The following is an 18,431-nucleotide window of genomic DNA, read 5'->3' as shown; positions in this document are numbered from 1 at the left end:
CGGATATTCTAAATAAAATGTATATTATAAATAATAACATATTAACATAGGTACACCTATATTTTGTTCTGAGTTTTGCGCCCCATGGCCAGGGCCAGTCTCGCTAAGTCTTTGTTACAGTTCTGCGCGTCATAATTATACATACTACATAGGTTATAGATATGAATATAATACATACCTAATCTACATTATAATATACAGTATTATCAACAGTATTATTTTAACACGTTCAACGCCACCCGTGATTTCAGAAACGACGGCAATAACAAAAACTAAAACTACCCATACCTTCAAATTTAGAGTTCATTGGTTCAATGGCCTATTTAAGTTTCAGAGTTTATTAAAAAAAATCCTATTTAATTACGGCGTATATAAACGTATACCCGCCCCCCCCCTCACCACCTGTGGGAATAAACTCTGTTGACGCGTATACACGTCAGCGGCGTTGAAATGTGTTAAGTGGTTTTTTGTGATTACCTATTTAGTATTATTTTGCAGTGTTTAAATTTGTCACGCATATCTAATCCAAATAATTGTTACCTACTTAATTTCGCTGCAATCACAATTTTCTTCTCACACCATAACATATTATTCTTCCGGCATTCAGTATTATATAAGCCGCGGTCAGCACTCCGCAGTCCGCAGTTCGCTGTTAGTTCTTGGTGACTTTACCTACTGACAGCGAATATAGTTAGTACTTACGGTTCGTCGTATTCGCCTGTCTTAGCTCGTTCGTTCATTGTATTCACCTGCTTGTTTATATACACCTTGTTTTATTCGTGAGTATAAAATATATATAATAATATATTAATATAATATACCTACCTATATTATACGTTATATGTCCGTAATCGAATATATTATAAATAATATTATTTAGGTACATAGCAGTGTCGGCCTGGCACACAATAGGCCCACGGATCAGTTTTTTTTAATCTTCATGACCCATCATGAAATACAAAATTTACTTGACATTTTGGGGAAAAAATTCCCAATACCTTTTTTCTTTAAAAATACATTTATTCAAATTTTGATAAATATCTGTAACCTACTTTTACAACAGAGCGACATCCACTTACCCGCTTTTTATACATTAAATTCTAAGTTATGATAATATGTAAATAGGTACGTAATAGTCTTGTTGATTCGGATTTGAAGAAACAGGACGCCGTCTAGATAAAATCAGCTTTATACATTTTGTAAACAAATTTTGGATAGGTAAAATTTTTTTTTCGGTATTTTTTGTAAAAAGTAATAGAAATATTATTATTTTTTTGGTTTATCTATCAGGACGTTCTTATAAACTCTAATAGACTATATTGTGTATATAATGTCTATGTAGCAAGTTAAATATTACTTTTATTAAAATGCATGACAAATTTAAATAAAAAATTATGTTTTCGATGAAATAAGTGTCTTAACTATGTATGTCTTCAGACTATAGAGATTACAAATTTGAAGTGAAAATAAATTGTAAAATAATATTTCTGAAAATTGCAGAAAAATGAAGACAATCAGTTCATATTTTGTAGTAACCCTATGCAGTTGTGTGGTGGATGCGCTAATATGTGAGTTCACCGATTATAGTTTGTGTCCTCCACTCGGCACTAACTGCTCCAATACCATGAACGAATGTCTTGTGGGAAAAGGGCAAGCGTATTGTTATGCCGCTTGGTATAACAATACGTTATTCAATGAAGTGGCTATAGAGTTTAAGGTAATATAACTTAATAATTATAGAATTGTATTTAATTTTATCATGTTTTTATTTTAATAACAATTTATAGGGTTGCATTTACTCACACCACGACGACTGTGAAAAAACGGAATGTGTGGAAACGAATAGTTTTCGTTCCAAAAAGGTCAATCTGAGTTGCTGCTGTAATATGGATGGTTGCAACTCAGATATTCGATGGAACCCGGACGCTATTAATAGTAAACACTACATAATTTATCATACACACATATATCGTTAACTAAAAAATGTAATAATAAATTTATTTTTATTTTTATCTTAGCTGAACCAAGTGCTCAAATAGTGAAAAAAGTGTTGGTTGAGACGGCCTGTTATTTGATGTTCTTCTGTGCTATGTATGTAGCATACAAACTATATCAAGTAAGTAAATTTAATAATTATTTTTCTTTTGTAATAAATATTAAATAGTATTAAGTATGATACTTTTATTCATGGGCGGGTACGTACTTTTTTTACCGTGATATATTAATTATATATTATATATATAAAAAAAAAATGATCGCTTCGCTCACAAACGAATGTATAGTATATTTATTTATATTTACATTCTATACATTATTTAGTTTTAGTAGTTAGTACCAATATTACACAGAGGGCTATAATGACTAATTGAGTATACAAAAATTACAAATACGCAGGCACGTAGCCGCCAGCCGGTATTATAAAAATTATTTTTTCAAATTTTTTTCATTATTTTTTTTTCGGGATTGGGGGCCTCTGAGTATAACATTGATGGGGACTACCGGGAAAATCCTGATTTCTGAAAAGTTTTATCATTTAAAAATGTATTATCATATAAATATGTTTGATACAACTGCTCTAATAATTGTAAATGTAATTATTATCATGTTAGCTACGTATCAATTTTGGATAGGTACACACATACCACGGTGCTATAGGTAAAATTACTTATTTGTACGTGTTATTATAAACCTCAAAATAGTAAATTACACATATATCCTACTATGCGCAGAACAACATTGACGAAAAAAAAGATTATATCTTAATACTGGCCAAAATAATACTAATAGAAAATAAATTTAAAACCGTCATCAAACACATGCGATTCAACGAAATGACACCTAAAGGTGTCAGTGCAGCTTATAACGTATTAAAAATAACTACACTTTAGAAGTACGATTAAATTTGATCAAATTTATAGTTTAGAATATATTGCACTAAAATCCTTCCATTTGGTTTCATTAATTTAATTTTATGACTGTAAATCAATTATTATTTCGTGGTAAAGATTACAAAACAAGTAAAAATCTAAAATTAACCAACACACTTAATAAGAATTTATAATTATGTCTGTAATGGGTGTTAATAACAACTCTTTGTTTTAAGCATATTCCTGTTCTCATTTTATTAGATCGCAAAATCAAGAAAACTTTGTTTAGCAAGATTTTTCTTGAATTCCAGGATCCTTGAACACCATAAAATTATAATTTTTTATAAGCCTATGATCAGCTACTTCAGCGGTTCTTAACCTTTTGTAGATCGTGGACCCCCTTACCAAATTTTTTACAAATACCTTTTTTTTACAAAACATCTTACGTTATCATAACCAACATTATAATAATTATTGTATGTTACAAATTACATAACTAAACACACACATTTATAATTATTTTTATTACAATTAATTTTTTATAAAATTGTAATATAAAACTATAATTGAGTACGATCGATCAACTGCACATAGTGGCAGTAAATATAAGACTACCGAGACTACAGTGCTGTACGCTTGTACATTTCGTATGAAACTGATTACTTAAAAAATATTAAAAATACAATTATTTGATATAGAATCTACATATTAATATTATATATGGAAAAAAAATAATAATAATCCAACAATATTGTAATAATGCACTCATGTCACTTATTGACGTATGTTATGAGTTAAGGCTGCAGTGGACCCCCGACATAAGTATCACGAACCCCCAGGGGGCCGCGGACAACAGGTTAAGAACCGCTGATCCACTTAAAGAAAATAATATTATATGATACGATTTTACTTAATATTTAATACTTTAAAAAAAATGCTTTAAGGGACATCATTGATATAATTATTCAATAATCAATTCATTATCTTACGTAGAATAATTCTACGAAAGATAATAATTATATAATTATTATATTTATATCTTCTTTAGTAAAATCATTGAATTAATTGTTCAACAATTAATACATTACCTTTTGTAGAATTATTATTATTCTACTATTCATTTATACTAAAAAAGTTTTTTTTCCATTATTTTGGAATTACAATGTTTACAACTAAGTTAAGCTAATGATAATCGTTAAAAACGGTTTGATTTATTTTTGTTTAATTTTTATAACAAATTATTTCTTGTGTATCTAGTATTGTTTTCCAAATAGCAACAACTCAAGGCCGTCCATCGATCCACCAATAGAATTAAATGAGGTAAACGCAAGAGATCGCTATGGTGCATAATAGAAAGCTCACTAAACAATTTTTATTGATTTATTTATGTTTAATTTGTATTACAAATTATTTCCTGTTTATTTAGATTTCTTCGACTAGTAGCTTGGGGAATGGACTTTCTCTAGGATTAGTTGAGGTTATTTCAAGGGGTCGTTATGGTGTAATATGGAAAGCAATTTATAATAATGATATAGTAGCTGTTAAAATATACCCTCCTCAGGTAAAAATTTTAATTAATTTTTTTTTTTTTTAACTGTAGAATATTATTTTATTTAAGGGTGAAAAGTCATGGTTGATAGAACAAGAGATTTATCAGTTACCAAGCATGCAACATGACAATATACTGTTCTTCATTGGGGCTGAAGATCGTTCTAATGCAATTGAAGCAGCCAAAAGTGAATATTGGCTGATCACTGCTTATCACGAATGTGGATCACTATGTGACTATTTAAAATCTAATACATTAACTTGGAATCAGCTTTGTCATATTACCCATTCCATGGCAAGGTAAAGTTTTGTACCTACTGTTTGTATAACATATTCAGGTTTTTTAATCACTATTTTGTTTCAGAGGTTTGATGCATTTACATGAAGAATATCGATTAGAACCTGTAGGTCAATGTAAGCCAATCATTAGACCAAGAATTGTTCACAGAGATCTGAAAAGCAAAAATGTTCTACTAAAACATGATTTAACTGCATGTATTTCTGATTTTGGTGTCGCTGTGGTTTTGCCGCAACATGGCAACTTATGTGGTGATGTACATACACGGGTAAATACCCATAATTACCTCCAACAAAAAGGAATACAATTAATTTTAATTAACTATTCAGGTTGGCTTATCACGATACATGGCACCAGAAGTACTAGATGGATCCATCGATTATTCAAGGAATAAAACATTTTTAAGTGTAGACATGTATGCATGTGGATTAATATTATGGGAATTGGCAACTAGATGTACAGCACAACTAGGAGCTGTACCAGAATATAGGTTACCTTTTGAAGAAGAAATTGGACAAGATTCGTCATTTCAAGATATAATAGAATGTATAGTGAATAAACGGTTAAGGCCAGCTTTTAAAGATAACTGGAAGAAATCACATTCAGTAAGAAATTATAAAAAATGTTCTTAAAGTATTGCATCTAATATAATATTAACACCATTAAAATTATTTTTAGGGCTTAAAAGAATTATGTCAAATAATTGAAGAATGTTGGACACATTGTCCCGAAGATAGATTAACGGCCATGGAATTCTTGTATCGCTGCCCCGGAAAGCAAGATAGTCTAAATGAAGCCCATTGGAATGATTGGTCCCTCAATCTACCAATAGAAATAGATGAGGTAAAGGCAAGAGATCGCTACGGTGCATAATAGAATGCTCACTAAACAATTTTTATTGATTTATTTATGTTTAATTTGTATAACAAATTATTTCCTGTTTGTTTATAGATTCCATCGACTAGTTGAGGAAATTTCAAGGGGTCGCTATAGTATAATATGGAAAGCACTTCATCAGAATGATACAGTAGCTATTAAAATATTCCCTCCTCAGGTGACATAAGGAAATTTACCATTAAAAAATTAAATACACTGAAGATATAATTTTTATAGACGGTCCGTCGGCCTATAGGTATTAGTAAATATATTTTATGATATATTTATATTGTTATTAAAGTTATTTATTATTTATTATGTTTCTATTTCATTTTCTACCTCCTCAATAAATTATGGTTTAAATGATCAACTTGTTTATACTACATTGAATGTACATAGTCAATTCTGACCCATCCTCTTCTTTTTCGTAAAGACTTATGTATTTGTTAAGTCATATATTATATTATCTTATTATTTAAAATGTTATTGTTATTTTTGATATATATTTTATTATATTTATGCTGTAAAATATATAGTTTTTTATGTTATTTTAATGTTTTAATTGTAAATGTTGTATCATTAAAATAAAAAGTAAGATAAGCTACATGTAAACAGTCAGCTAACCATTCTACATCGCTGAATCTATTCAGACCTATAAATAGAAGGACAGGGTATAGATTAAGATGTAGCCCAATCATCTGCAAATTATAAACATATTAATAAAAATAAAAATATTAAATATTAATTAAAATAAAAGTTATTTCATTTGGCAGGTTTTTCTATCACCTATGCCTTGTTGTATAGTAAATTATAAATTATAGAAATTATTACAAAGTAGTATAGTAAATAGGTTATAATAAACATAAAGATTTTGATAAAATTTGAACACTGACCTCTAGTGGTATTATTGTACTAAGAAAAAATATTTCCCTTTTAGAAGTTTTCAATAGTAAATTGGGAAGTTTAAGGGTATTTTTTAATCGTAGCATTTGATTATGTTTTAGAATTTTTAGATAAAAAAAACATTATTTTAATATTTTATGTATTTATGGACATTCCATATATAGATGCCTATACATTATTTATTTGCCAATATTTGGCCATATTTATCTGTTCAAACTGCCCTAAGAGTAAAATATACTTAATTTAAAATTAATATTATTTCAGTTTTATTAAGGTGTTGATAAAGTATAATATATATTTTTTTTTTTGAAAAGTTAACCAAAAATTTAAAATATATATTGACACTTTATTTTTGTTGACATTTTAAGTTTAAATTTGGATGACACTAGATATTTATCCTGAAAATCTAAATTTTGTTAGTAATTTAAAAATAGAAGTGGTAAAACTTAGCATCGTGACCATACTGTATTATACCCTATCTTTTGGTAACAAAAATTATGAAAAAATATAAATTATTGCAGTAATGAGACGGGATTTCACCACCAGAGGTGCGCGTAATATTATACGTCAATATTTTGACGGGACAAGCTGTAAGTAATTTAAAAATGAATAATAACTTATGAACCTTACACAAAAATGTAAGTTTATTATACCCTATCTTTTGGTAAAATAATTAGGACAAAATATAAATTATTGCAGAAACGGGACGGGATTCCACCGCCACAGGTGCAGTCCTAATTGTAGACGGGACGAGCCGTAGTTAATTCAAAATTAATTTATAACTTACAAAACGTATATCAAAATTGTAAGTACTTTAAACTCTATCGATTGATATAAATGCTATACAATGCCACCGGTGCGCGTAATTATCTTTCATGTAATATAGTATATAAATTATTTAGGCAAATTTATTAAATAAATATATAATTATTTATAATTTCATCGCTTCATAACTATGCATATATGAATATTATTGTATTCATCGATAATAAAATCTATAAAAGCCAATCCCCATAAAATATCAACTTTCAGTTATTGGCTATATCTTTGTTCGACTTACGTGCTTCATGACAGATACTTGTGTATACTTGCTTTTTTATCATTACTTTTTATGCTATGCTATTACAATAATAATTTGTGTGTCTTTATTGAGCAACAACCGACTCTCACTACAATTTGTAATTTGTATTAAGGTAAGAAAATATTATTAATATTTTATTATGCTATTGTTGGATAGTCATTTTACAGTTTTTCATTTTGGATAAAGTAGTGCGATGAATGTAAACTTTTTAGTCTAAAGCTGGTCAAGTTAACAATATTTTTTTAATTTGTTAAGTTAATTTAATTAGATAAAAATACTTTATTTATACTTTTTATTACTTAGTTAAAAATCAGTTAGGGGCAACCACCATTCGGGGCAGTAGAACTGCTTCGATTTTTTTCAACGGTATCTTGTTCGATGGGAAAGTGAATCTAGTTGGTACACTCGGCAGGTCGAAATTTAAAATTCCCAATAGTTTTCGAAAACTAATAATTGCATATGCAGATACATGAAAATTTCACTGAATGTTTATATTTTCATTTTCTATACACCATTACATTTTGAAAATATTTTAACTCTTTTTGAGCTATTAATGGACAATTTTAAATTAAAATTTTTAAAGTTTTTTTTATATAAATATCAATACAATTATTTTTTGTAGGGCAAATAAGTGTGAAAATTTAATACAAGGATTCTGATATGTTGTTACAATAGAAGTTGAAAAATATTAAAAATACAAATTTAAGACACAAATTTTTTTTATTAGCATTTAAAGTTCAAATTTTGACGTAATGTATCAAATTGAAAATTTACAAATTATTCAGTAGTTAAAAATTTATAAAATGTTCAACTTTTATAGCTAAGGATTGAAAAATTTAAAACAGGGTTCTACATAAATAAGTTATACTGTATAAATTACTTTAATCACAATAATACCATCAAATATACTTAATAATATCATATGCTGACTATAACCGTTTTCGCTCAGAATCGTTTTTTCTTATACAATGATATTATATCATTGAATTCAAATATAATACAACACATTACAGTGACCCACTTGTAACCTACTGTACAGCAGAGCGACAACCAATTCCCCGCCTTTTTTATCTGTTTGTTTTCTTAATTGTCCACAACATTTCTAAACATTTTATTTATCATATTCATTATTGTTCAATAAAATTGGTATTTTATTACACAACTCACAGCTCCACATAAAGCAATAGGTATAGAAAACAAGTTTGTAAAAAATAATTTTCGACCACACGTGACATAGTCGAGTAGTTGACACTCACTAGACACTAGCTACTCGTATAGTATGCTACCTACTACTACTTTGTCGGTTTAATACTGTATACAGTATAATTCTGTGGTGTTTGGGTAAAGGTGGTTAAGTCCATATTTGGTAATGTTAAGGAAACGCATTTGAAATTTTGAAAATTTATTGAGAAAAATCTTTTATTCTATTTGAAGAAGACCCAAATGTATTTAATAATTTAACTTCTTGTCAAGCTATATTTCTAAATATTAATATAATGAAATAAAAAATCTTTTAAAAAAAAAATAAAAAAATATTTTTTTATTGAGTTGACTTTTTTTACCCGAATTTTTTTCTGACTTATTTCCAATAAAACATTAAAATATTTTTAACATTTTAACAATACTTATATATTTTTATTATAGTATAGCTGATCCCGTGCACTTCGTTGCCCGTTAAATGTACCAGCTCTATATGACTCAAACTTTGTTCAATTCGTTATTTAATATTCGGTGTATGGTGTTCAAAATTTAAAAAAAAATTTGAGCCAAATCGGACCAGCCGTTTTTGATTGATGAGGTAACGTACATTTTGCACCCTACATTTTTGTATAAATAGATTATCATTGATTATATTAATCCACCATAGGTGGAATACGACAAACTTGGAATAACTTTAATACTTTAGAGTTGAATTATACACTTACGTACAAACAGCACGGGGTCCACGATCTACCGCAGATAGATTGCCTACCTGATAATATACTGCTGCGAATCAGAATTTTTATTCCGGGTAACGGAGAAGTTAAGATAAATTGTATAGACGTTGTTGTTGTTTTTGGCCATGTCACCAGGTGTGCACTTAAGAGGCCATAACTCTAGCGGAGAGCTTAAAAAAAATTTTTTTAACTGTATCAGTGAGTTTATTTACCGAATAGCTATAACTATTAACCGAATACCGAATACCTAACTGCCATAAAAATTGGGTAAATATACCCAAGTAGTAGGTACTTGATATATTACAGTTTATAATAGGGGGATTCAACTACCAGAGTCACTGGCTGGACGCCCGTAGTGTGCCAGTAATTTACCAGTAGGTACTCAACTAACGCTTGGCATAACTACAAGATTCACTAGCTGGCCCTTGCTCACTATTCATTCGGCGCACCTGTAGTATGCCAGTATTGAGTTAACACTAGCTGCCAGTACTAGTTTTTCAGTACTAGTGTAGTACTGGATACAATTTTGGCCAGTATTGTGCCCGTAAGGGCCAGCCAACTGTTGGTAGCCAGTACAGGCGCATTACAACACCCTTTGTGAGTGTCGGCGTAAGACATAAATTTCCAATAGGGATACGAGCACTTGTATAAATAATATATAAATTTATAATATACTTAAATACTTAATAGTTAATGCTATATTACTATCTCTAAACAATATTGTAAATGTGATGTTAAGATACAAATAAAATTTGATCAATTTAGCAAAGTTATTATTTTTTGCTGATATTGTGTAAATACAAAGCATTCCTCATTATATTAATTATTAATATCTAATCATCTCTAAATATGAATGTATTATACTATTTCTAGACAACGACCAATGATAAATTAACTTAAGGCCCCTACAAATGTGTAATTTTTAAGGAGTTGTGCTTAGGCAATTATTTTGTTCCTGCGATTACTGATCGTCTTTGAGTGTGTAGTAAATGATCATTATTCATTAGTGTGTGTATACTCCCCTACAATCACCCGCGGCCCAAATCAATTTACAATACATTGTTATTTCTTATCTGGTTTATGGTCACACGCACGCACATGCACAAGTCACTCAATGTCTAGATCAAAATATTCAAAACCAATTTATGGACGTGAAATAGCCGTCGCACTGACAAAAATTAAGGTACTTCTAGTGAGTCGATTTAAAAATGTAAAGATGTTTGTGTTGGTAAACAAATTTACTTTGCATCGGTCGGACCACTTTTTCAATTTTAGCAAATTCTTGACGAGAATAAATATTTTACATTTTATAGATTTATAAATTTTCAATATTGAATATATTAAAAAATATCTAAAATATAAAAAATATGCTCCGACCGAATCAAAGTAGACTTATTGACCAATTAAAACATCTTTACATTTTTTATACCAAACCACTAGAAGTACTTTAATTTGAATGAATGAATTTGAAAAATTTGGTATGGCCCAGTAGATTCTTTAGTATATACACATTTCCATGATGTATCGGAGAATAATAAACAAGCATTGTCTGTATCCGATATTATCAAGCGATCTATTTGCAAGTCCTAAATTATGTTAATGTATATTATGATATTTTATGGTATGTAATAGTAATTTGTATTGCAGTATAATATTTTGGTATAAAAGTTTATGTTTCAAACATTTTTTCATGATTATCCATTTCTTTCTACGTAATGTTAATTCACTCATATTAGTAATGTATTGTGTACAAAACAGGGTGTATAGGAAGACATGACAAATGGAATAACTTTTGATCTAATCAATATTTAATAATTTGTTTTTTATTACATCTTTAATATCTTAATAGTTAATACAATACTTAGTACTATTTCATAGCAGTATATAACATAAAATAACATACATTAACAGCATTTGTGACTCTCAAAGATATGGCTAGATAATTACGTATGACTCAACGTTTTAATATTTTTAATATAAATGAAGTATAAACATTAAAATAATAAAACGTTTTACCTCGAGTAAGATTTTCACTGTCATTTTACTTAGGTTCAAATATTGAACACTCTTATATTCATGATAAGTCATAACTGATTAAGCATAAATTTTATATTGATTAAAACCTTACAAGTAGGTAGGTATATTACGTAAACCATAAGGTAGGGAGATTAGGGTAGATTTGAATGAAATTTACATTTAATTTTTTTAATTTTTTAATTTTTGACAAATTTCATATTTGATAATTACAATCTGTATTCTAGATGGTTGTGAATACTATTTGACTCATAACAACCATATATATTAAATAACCAATTTAATTTCTAATTATAAAATTAAGTATATTTTTATTCAAATTTACCCCACCCATGGGGTACATTTGAACGTGCAGGGGTAGATTTAAATATGTGTCTTATATAATTAAAGGGCCACATTTGAATGCTGAACATAAATAAATATTAAATTAAATTAAACTTTTTATTTATTTTAATAATAAAAATAGCTCAATTTAATATAATAACGATTTTTTACAATAATTATGTTTAAATTTTTTCTTGTCAACTTTTTTTTTCTCGTGAAAATTTAGTTTTTGGGGTTCTCTTATAGATGAATTCACATTTTGTGACATAAATCCAGTAAAATAGTCTATTCCATCCATAAGATAGATATTTCAAGAAGGAGGAACCTATATTATACCCTATTATCTACCCTATTAATGAAGATTCAAATCTACCCCATGCTAAAATAGTCAATAATAATCGTAATATAAGTTGTAATAATTATAAATAATGTATGTACATTATTTATATTACTAGACAAAAATTATTTTAAATAGGTATGTTTAATTATAAACTTATGATTTTGAATTTTAGTTTCTAAAAAGTTCTTATGGAAACAACAATTTTTTTTAAAAAAAGCCAGAAAATCACATTATCATTTTTGTTTATCACAAAATTTTTCAAAAATGCCTGATAATCACATATGGTATACAAAACATTGTCACCAACTTAGTTTATTATTTTTATTAATGTAAACAATCTGTAACAAATTATATTAGACAAATTCAAATGTACTCCGCATTCAAATCTGTCCCACTCTCCCCTACATATTTTTTTCAAATACTCGACAAATCACAAAAATAAGAATAATCTTTTTTTTATTAAATAATATATTATTTAAATACAGATTATCTGACTGCTGTCTGCAGCTATTGGTGTTAGTGCTGTAGACAGGGCCGCATTGAGAACTAAGCCGCTTCGGGCAAACGAAATTATCCGCTCTTCTTTATTTTTTTAAATTTATTTGATAAAATTGGTACACCACATTGCGTTTTACACTTTTACATAATATAAGCTGAATTCGCCTAAAGAGTGTTGTATAAAAGTTTTAGGAAAAAATCTTTAAATGCATCAAGTACAAAATACCTATAATATACTAATAATATAATAACTAATTGTTTGTTGTTAAGTTTTTTACATTATAATAAAGTCATTATGTGTAAAAAAAAAACTACCGATTTTGGAATAAAAATTAAATTTTAATTTCAATTGACACAGATGATTTTGTATTAAATTACTTGTAAAAAATTGTCCATAGACACATGTGTTATCAACGTAAGGTCGGTTAACTATCCTGAAAGCTCGTACTGCCATATCTATATGCACTGCAGTCACCCTGGATACAAAAGTTTTAAGCTTATTGTTGAACCTCAAATAAACAGCAGTTATGTTTTGATCAATATGTGGAGTACCAGCTTACATTACTACTACAATCCTGATTATGCGTTAACGAAACATGTCGGAGGTATAGAAAGAGACTTGGTCAGAGGAACGTTGAAAATGACGAAAGTATTTACTTACGACGATGAAGCGGTAAAATCTGCTTTGCCGAGCAAGCATGCCCGAGGTAACAATCAAAATGTTAAGTCGGTCGACGTACTAAGACGAATTCGATCGGAAGCAATAAGTGCTGATGCCTATGACAGAGACGATATGGTAGACATGTTGTTGATGTATTCTGAAAATAGTAAATATATAAAACATGTTGGTTTACCTTCATATGTACATTGTTATAGTGATGAACAGTTGAATCTACTTACAAAATTGAAATCTAAATGCAAAGGAACGATAACTGGTTATTTGGAATGCTACGGGTTCTGTAGTAAGAAAAGCTAGCGACAATAACAAAAGAGTACTGTATTATGCTGTAGTGGTGAACGCTACACTACCAGGGAAATTTAGCATTACCTGTCCAATAGTAGAAATGATCAGCTCGTCACATGACATAGTAGCGATCTGCAAAATGTTGAAGTTTTGACATGCGAATTAATGAGCTCCTTGTTGGCAAAAAGAGATGTCGGTGAAGATATGGATCGAAAGATTGTCCTTGAAGAGAACGGTATAGTTATTTTACCATGGCATATTAACAAAAAACATTGAATTGTTGCCATTGTTGATTTTAACACTAATGAAAAAAAATTGTATCTACGGTGACAAAAAACATTTTCCATTATTAAATTTAATTTCATGTTCTGAGGAAAATATACCATTTCAGACAAATGGATATAACTGTGGAGTTTTTGTAATATATTATGTGTATACTATCATAAGTAAATCAGATTTTAATCCTCATTTCAATCATGTGGAGTACAGAAATTATCTAAAAAAATTTCTTTTGGAAAAATCTGAGATAATAAAGAGCACCCTACATGTATTATTGAAATAAAAGAAATAAAACGGAATCTTAAACAGAATCCTGGTTACACCCACATAGCAAAATTCTTCCCGGGACGTCAATTTACATTAATATCAAATAACTCAAAAAATAACTGTTGTATATTACTAGTTTCTTTCCTAATTATACAAATTTCAAATTGTATGACCTTGCTGTTATATCAATGGAAATTCCAAACACACCCACAACTACTTGGGATGTACACAAGATTAAAAAGATATTTAAAAAAAACAGGTCTGTCATGCATTTCATATATATTAATTATTAATAATAATATGCGCTTAAATTTAATATTTTTATTACTAGACGATTTTATTTAAGCTAAGGAAATATTAAGTAAAGCCGAGTATAGGTCGAATTTTGAAAGTGATTCTAGTACTGCAATAAAAATGCGCAAAGTTTGGGTTGCAAAATCAACAAGTGAAAGTGAAAATTATGAAAATTCTGATCCAAGTAATAATATTCCACCATTTCCAAATCCACCTGGTAGTTATAAACATAACTCATAAAAATAAAAATAATAATTTGATTTTTAAAAAGTTAAATAATTTTACTTAACAAAAGAAAAAATATAGGCATCTACCCAGATAAATAGTTGTGTGGAAAAGCGTTTGTTTAAAAAACAATTTTTATATAATATGATTCTACAGAAATGACAAAACTATTCATAGGTAAAAAAAAATATACATCAATTCAGAAACCAGCCTACCAAGTTTGTTCTCCAGTTGTTTCATCTCAAAAACGTTTAATTAATTTAGGTAACATACAATATTTAGTAGTTATTAATGATGTTACAGTTATTTAATTTCAATATTTAACTATTATAGAGTCAATGACAGTCAGTACACCATCCCAAAAAATTAAAAAATGTCTTGGTACTTTTAATGATTCAATTTCACCTTTACTCAGTACCTCAAGGGATTCAAGTAATATATTTTTAATTTATGCAAGTTATGTTTAAGTTAAGTAATTTATGTGATTTTATTAGGATATAAAAACTCGGAACTCAATGTTCCACAATTGTCTTTATTATCGCCAAATTTATTTGAAGATATTGATCTTGATATTAATCAGTTACCCTTTGAAATTGAACCAGGTACTTTTATTATTTTGAATTTCAATTGATAATTTTGTTTAGCTTGAAATTTATATTATCATCATTTTATAAGGTTCTAAAAAAACAATGATAATACATCAGATTTCATTTCAATAGCAGAAGTTAACAGTTTGCAAAATACTATTAATAATGATGGTAAATATTTCTAATTAAATTTTAATAGTCAGGTATTAAAAACAATTGTATTTTATTTCAGGACCATTTAACAGTCATGAATCCCAAATATGGTTAACTAAATCTATTACCCAACTTAAAAGTGACAATTCAATTATAAAGATAAGTCTGTAAATGCTAATAACCAACTTTTAAAACAACTTCTTTTTGATAATCATCTAGAAAATGATTTAGAACTTGATAAACTCATTTTACAATTTCCTATTGGGAACAAAACTAGTTTATTTGAAATCGAAGAAAAGCTGACTACTGACAATATTGCAAATAAATATTTGGTATTATTAAATTGCTATAATTTATATTTAATTATCAACAACTATGATTAATGAATTAATTCCGTAGGTTAAAAAAATGTCAAAACTAATATCAAGTGACTACAAACAAAGCATTTTTAGTCTTATGAGATTTCTATTAACCAATGAACTGGCAACAAAAATGACGTTTTTTAAAACGTAAAATAGAATTTTATTTTTAGAAGTTTTGTTAAAAAATAATGCAGAAGTTACAGTAAAAAAAAATACAAGAACCAATACAAAGCTGGTTACGGCATCCAAATGAAAGATTTACTAAACAAAAATCAGCAAAATATTGTAGAGAATGTAAGTTAAATAATTATAAAAGTTTGTATGATCATTAATTTTTTTTTGCAATTTCAATTAATATTATTAATACTTTTTTTAGGAAAAAAATTTAAAGTTGTCGTAGATGTACCTTTTAAAGAACATACAAACTATAAAATACTGAATTGTTTTTATTTTTTTTAATTTATGAATTCATATTACCATAATTTAAAAATATATAATTTATGTGATCTTTTTTTAAATTTTTTGTTTACCATATTATTTGACTGACTGTTCATTTATACTAAATTATAATTATTTTTTTTTAAATATGAATTCATGTACATGATTTAAATATTTGTTACCCTGTGACAATATATACTTTGACTATGTGATAATTGTAAGGCTGTTGTATACTCTTATACTAATCAAATGAATGTTATTTTATTGTATAACTATTACTGTCATAGTAACATTTTTAATTAAATATTGTTTTTGTCATTAGTTACTATAATACCGTAATAATTATACTAAACAGATTATTTGTTATGTTTATTTTTTCATATATATTTGTTTTAACTGAGTATTAAGTAGTTACTAATTTTATAGTTTCAATCGGTTATTTCTGAATGGGGCTTAAATGTATTAATCATAAATAATAACTTTTTCAGACTTAAATTTATTAAACTTTTATTGTGTTAAATAAACTAAATGTTTGAATCACGATTAAATTAAAGTAATTATATACACTGAAAAATAAAAACAATTTATATACTCTTAGTTATACAGATTATTTTGTTTATATTGAGTTGTATGTATGTACTAATATATTTGATTTATTAAAAGGACATCTGGACATTCTATGGGCTATGGCAGTCCTGAGGATAGTCCTGACCATCCTACTCGGACCATTTAAGTACATGCTATGGATGTTCATTTGCTATGTGGACATGCCAGTTTAATCATAAAAACTATGAATTAATGTTTAATTTGCTTGTAGCAATATTTATACTTAAGCATAATATAATAAGAAATTATACAAGTAAATATATTTTATCACATACTTGAATGTTACTTACATTATTTTTGTTTTTACAGTTGACTGGGTAACAATGGATTTTAACATTTTTAACTCTATTAGTAATCATTCAAAGTTGGTAGAATAAATTGAAAATGCCCAATGAGCTGTTTAATACCTAGGTTTAACAATGTTCAGCATGCTTCAATTTGTTTTATATAATTACATACTTGTTTAAGCTTACACAACTTAGAAAAATGAATATTAAGTATTTTATATTTTACAATTAAATATAATAATGCAATAACCATAGATTAAGTACATTTGGAAAACAAATTAAAATACAAGATATTCAATGTCGAGAAAAAAAGTTTACTTATAGTTGTAACTGCACCTTATGTTCAACAGCACCTACAAGGCTTATGGACTTTGTTAGATTTCGTAGTGTCACTATAATTAGTCAATACTTATAATGGTATCTTTTTATTAGTTTAACTATAAAAACAATTAAGATGTTCTGTTTAAAACACTTATTGTACCTATATTATAACATAATACTATGAAAATGGTTTTCTATGCTCTTGTACAGTACCTATGTATAATATAGGCGACGTGCATTTGATATGAATGCTACTCAAGCGCGCATGGTGGACAAAAATATAATTTTTGATGGGACAACAGTGTACACTGTACAATATGATATCAATACTTTATTTATTAATAATTTTATTACATTACATAAAAAAGTAATTGCGTATAACTAATCATTTTTAAAAGATATAAATATGTTTAATAATAGTATGTTTACTAGTTTTCATCATTAGTGATGAAGCTATCACTAGCTCTACCACCATATGCTTTTGAAACAAAAATGATCATACCACACGGAGCTATTCCAACTAAAAATTTACAAGTAAAAGCAGATTTGTAATGAGAGTACATAAACGCTCTTTGATCAACATGAGGTGGTTGTTCAGTTTTGATTTCTGTACAGTCAATAATAACCCTACAGTTTGGATAATGTTGTTTAAAAGATTGGGGTAAGGTGGAAACAATAGATTTCTTACTAGGCCAAAACACAAATTTTTTGGTAGCAACTGCAAGCATTTTTAAAACATTTTTAAAAATTCTTGAACATGTGGAACGGTGTAGATTAAAGAATATTGAAATTGATGTAAAACTAATTCCTAGTTTTAACTTCACTAATGACAACAAAAGTCTATCTTCTTTAGATTTTTTAGAATAATTTTGATCATCAATATATGTTAGAAAAATATTAAAAGTTTCAAAGTTAACACCACATAAAGATATTAAATGACTT

The 18,431-nt window shown here is 27.7% G+C and overlaps 1 protein-coding gene and 1 pseudogene across 1 annotated transcript; both read left to right on the top strand.

Annotated features, from left to right (window-relative positions):
* Positions 1-1,624: 1,624 nt before the first annotated feature.
* On the top strand, positions 1,625-5,721 carry LOC132953572 (activin receptor type-2B-like). Its single transcript, XM_061025962.1, has 10 exons — positions 1,625-1,717; positions 1,788-1,935; positions 2,019-2,116; positions 4,125-4,187; positions 4,294-4,428; positions 4,486-4,715; positions 4,780-4,981; positions 5,043-5,318; positions 5,392-5,556; positions 5,665-5,721. The coding sequence occupies exons 1-10, from the start codon at positions 1,625-1,627 to the stop codon at positions 5,680-5,682; spliced, it is 1,428 nt and encodes a 475-aa protein (XP_060881945.1). The 3' UTR covers positions 5,683-5,721.
* Positions 5,722-13,009: 7,288 nt separating this feature from the next.
* On the top strand, positions 13,010-17,054 carry LOC132953571 (uncharacterized; annotated as a pseudogene).
* The last annotated feature ends 1,377 nt before the right edge of the window (positions 17,055-18,431 follow it).

This window comes from Metopolophium dirhodum, chromosome 1 (assembly GCF_019925205.1).
Source record: "Metopolophium dirhodum isolate CAU chromosome 1, ASM1992520v1, whole genome shotgun sequence".
Taxonomy (NCBI): domain Eukaryota; kingdom Metazoa; phylum Arthropoda; class Insecta; order Hemiptera; family Aphididae; genus Metopolophium; species Metopolophium dirhodum.
Note: the sequence above shows the minus strand (reverse complement) of the source record. Positions and strands in the feature narration are given on the sequence as shown.

Bases quoted from the DNA above. Each gene is read 5' to 3' on its own strand.
- LOC132953572 (XM_061025962.1), top strand. From the start codon at position 1,625: ATGAACGAATGTCTTGTGGGAAAAGGGCAAGCGTATTGTTATGCCGCT. The intron at 1,936-2,018 runs GTAAACACTACA...TTTTTATCTTAG, and splicing joins GAACCCGGACGCTATTAATA to CTGAACCAAGTGCTCAAATA. The intron at 2,117-4,124 runs GTAAGTAAATTT...TTGTGTATCTAG, and splicing joins TAGCATACAAACTATATCAA to TATTGTTTTCCAAATAGCAA.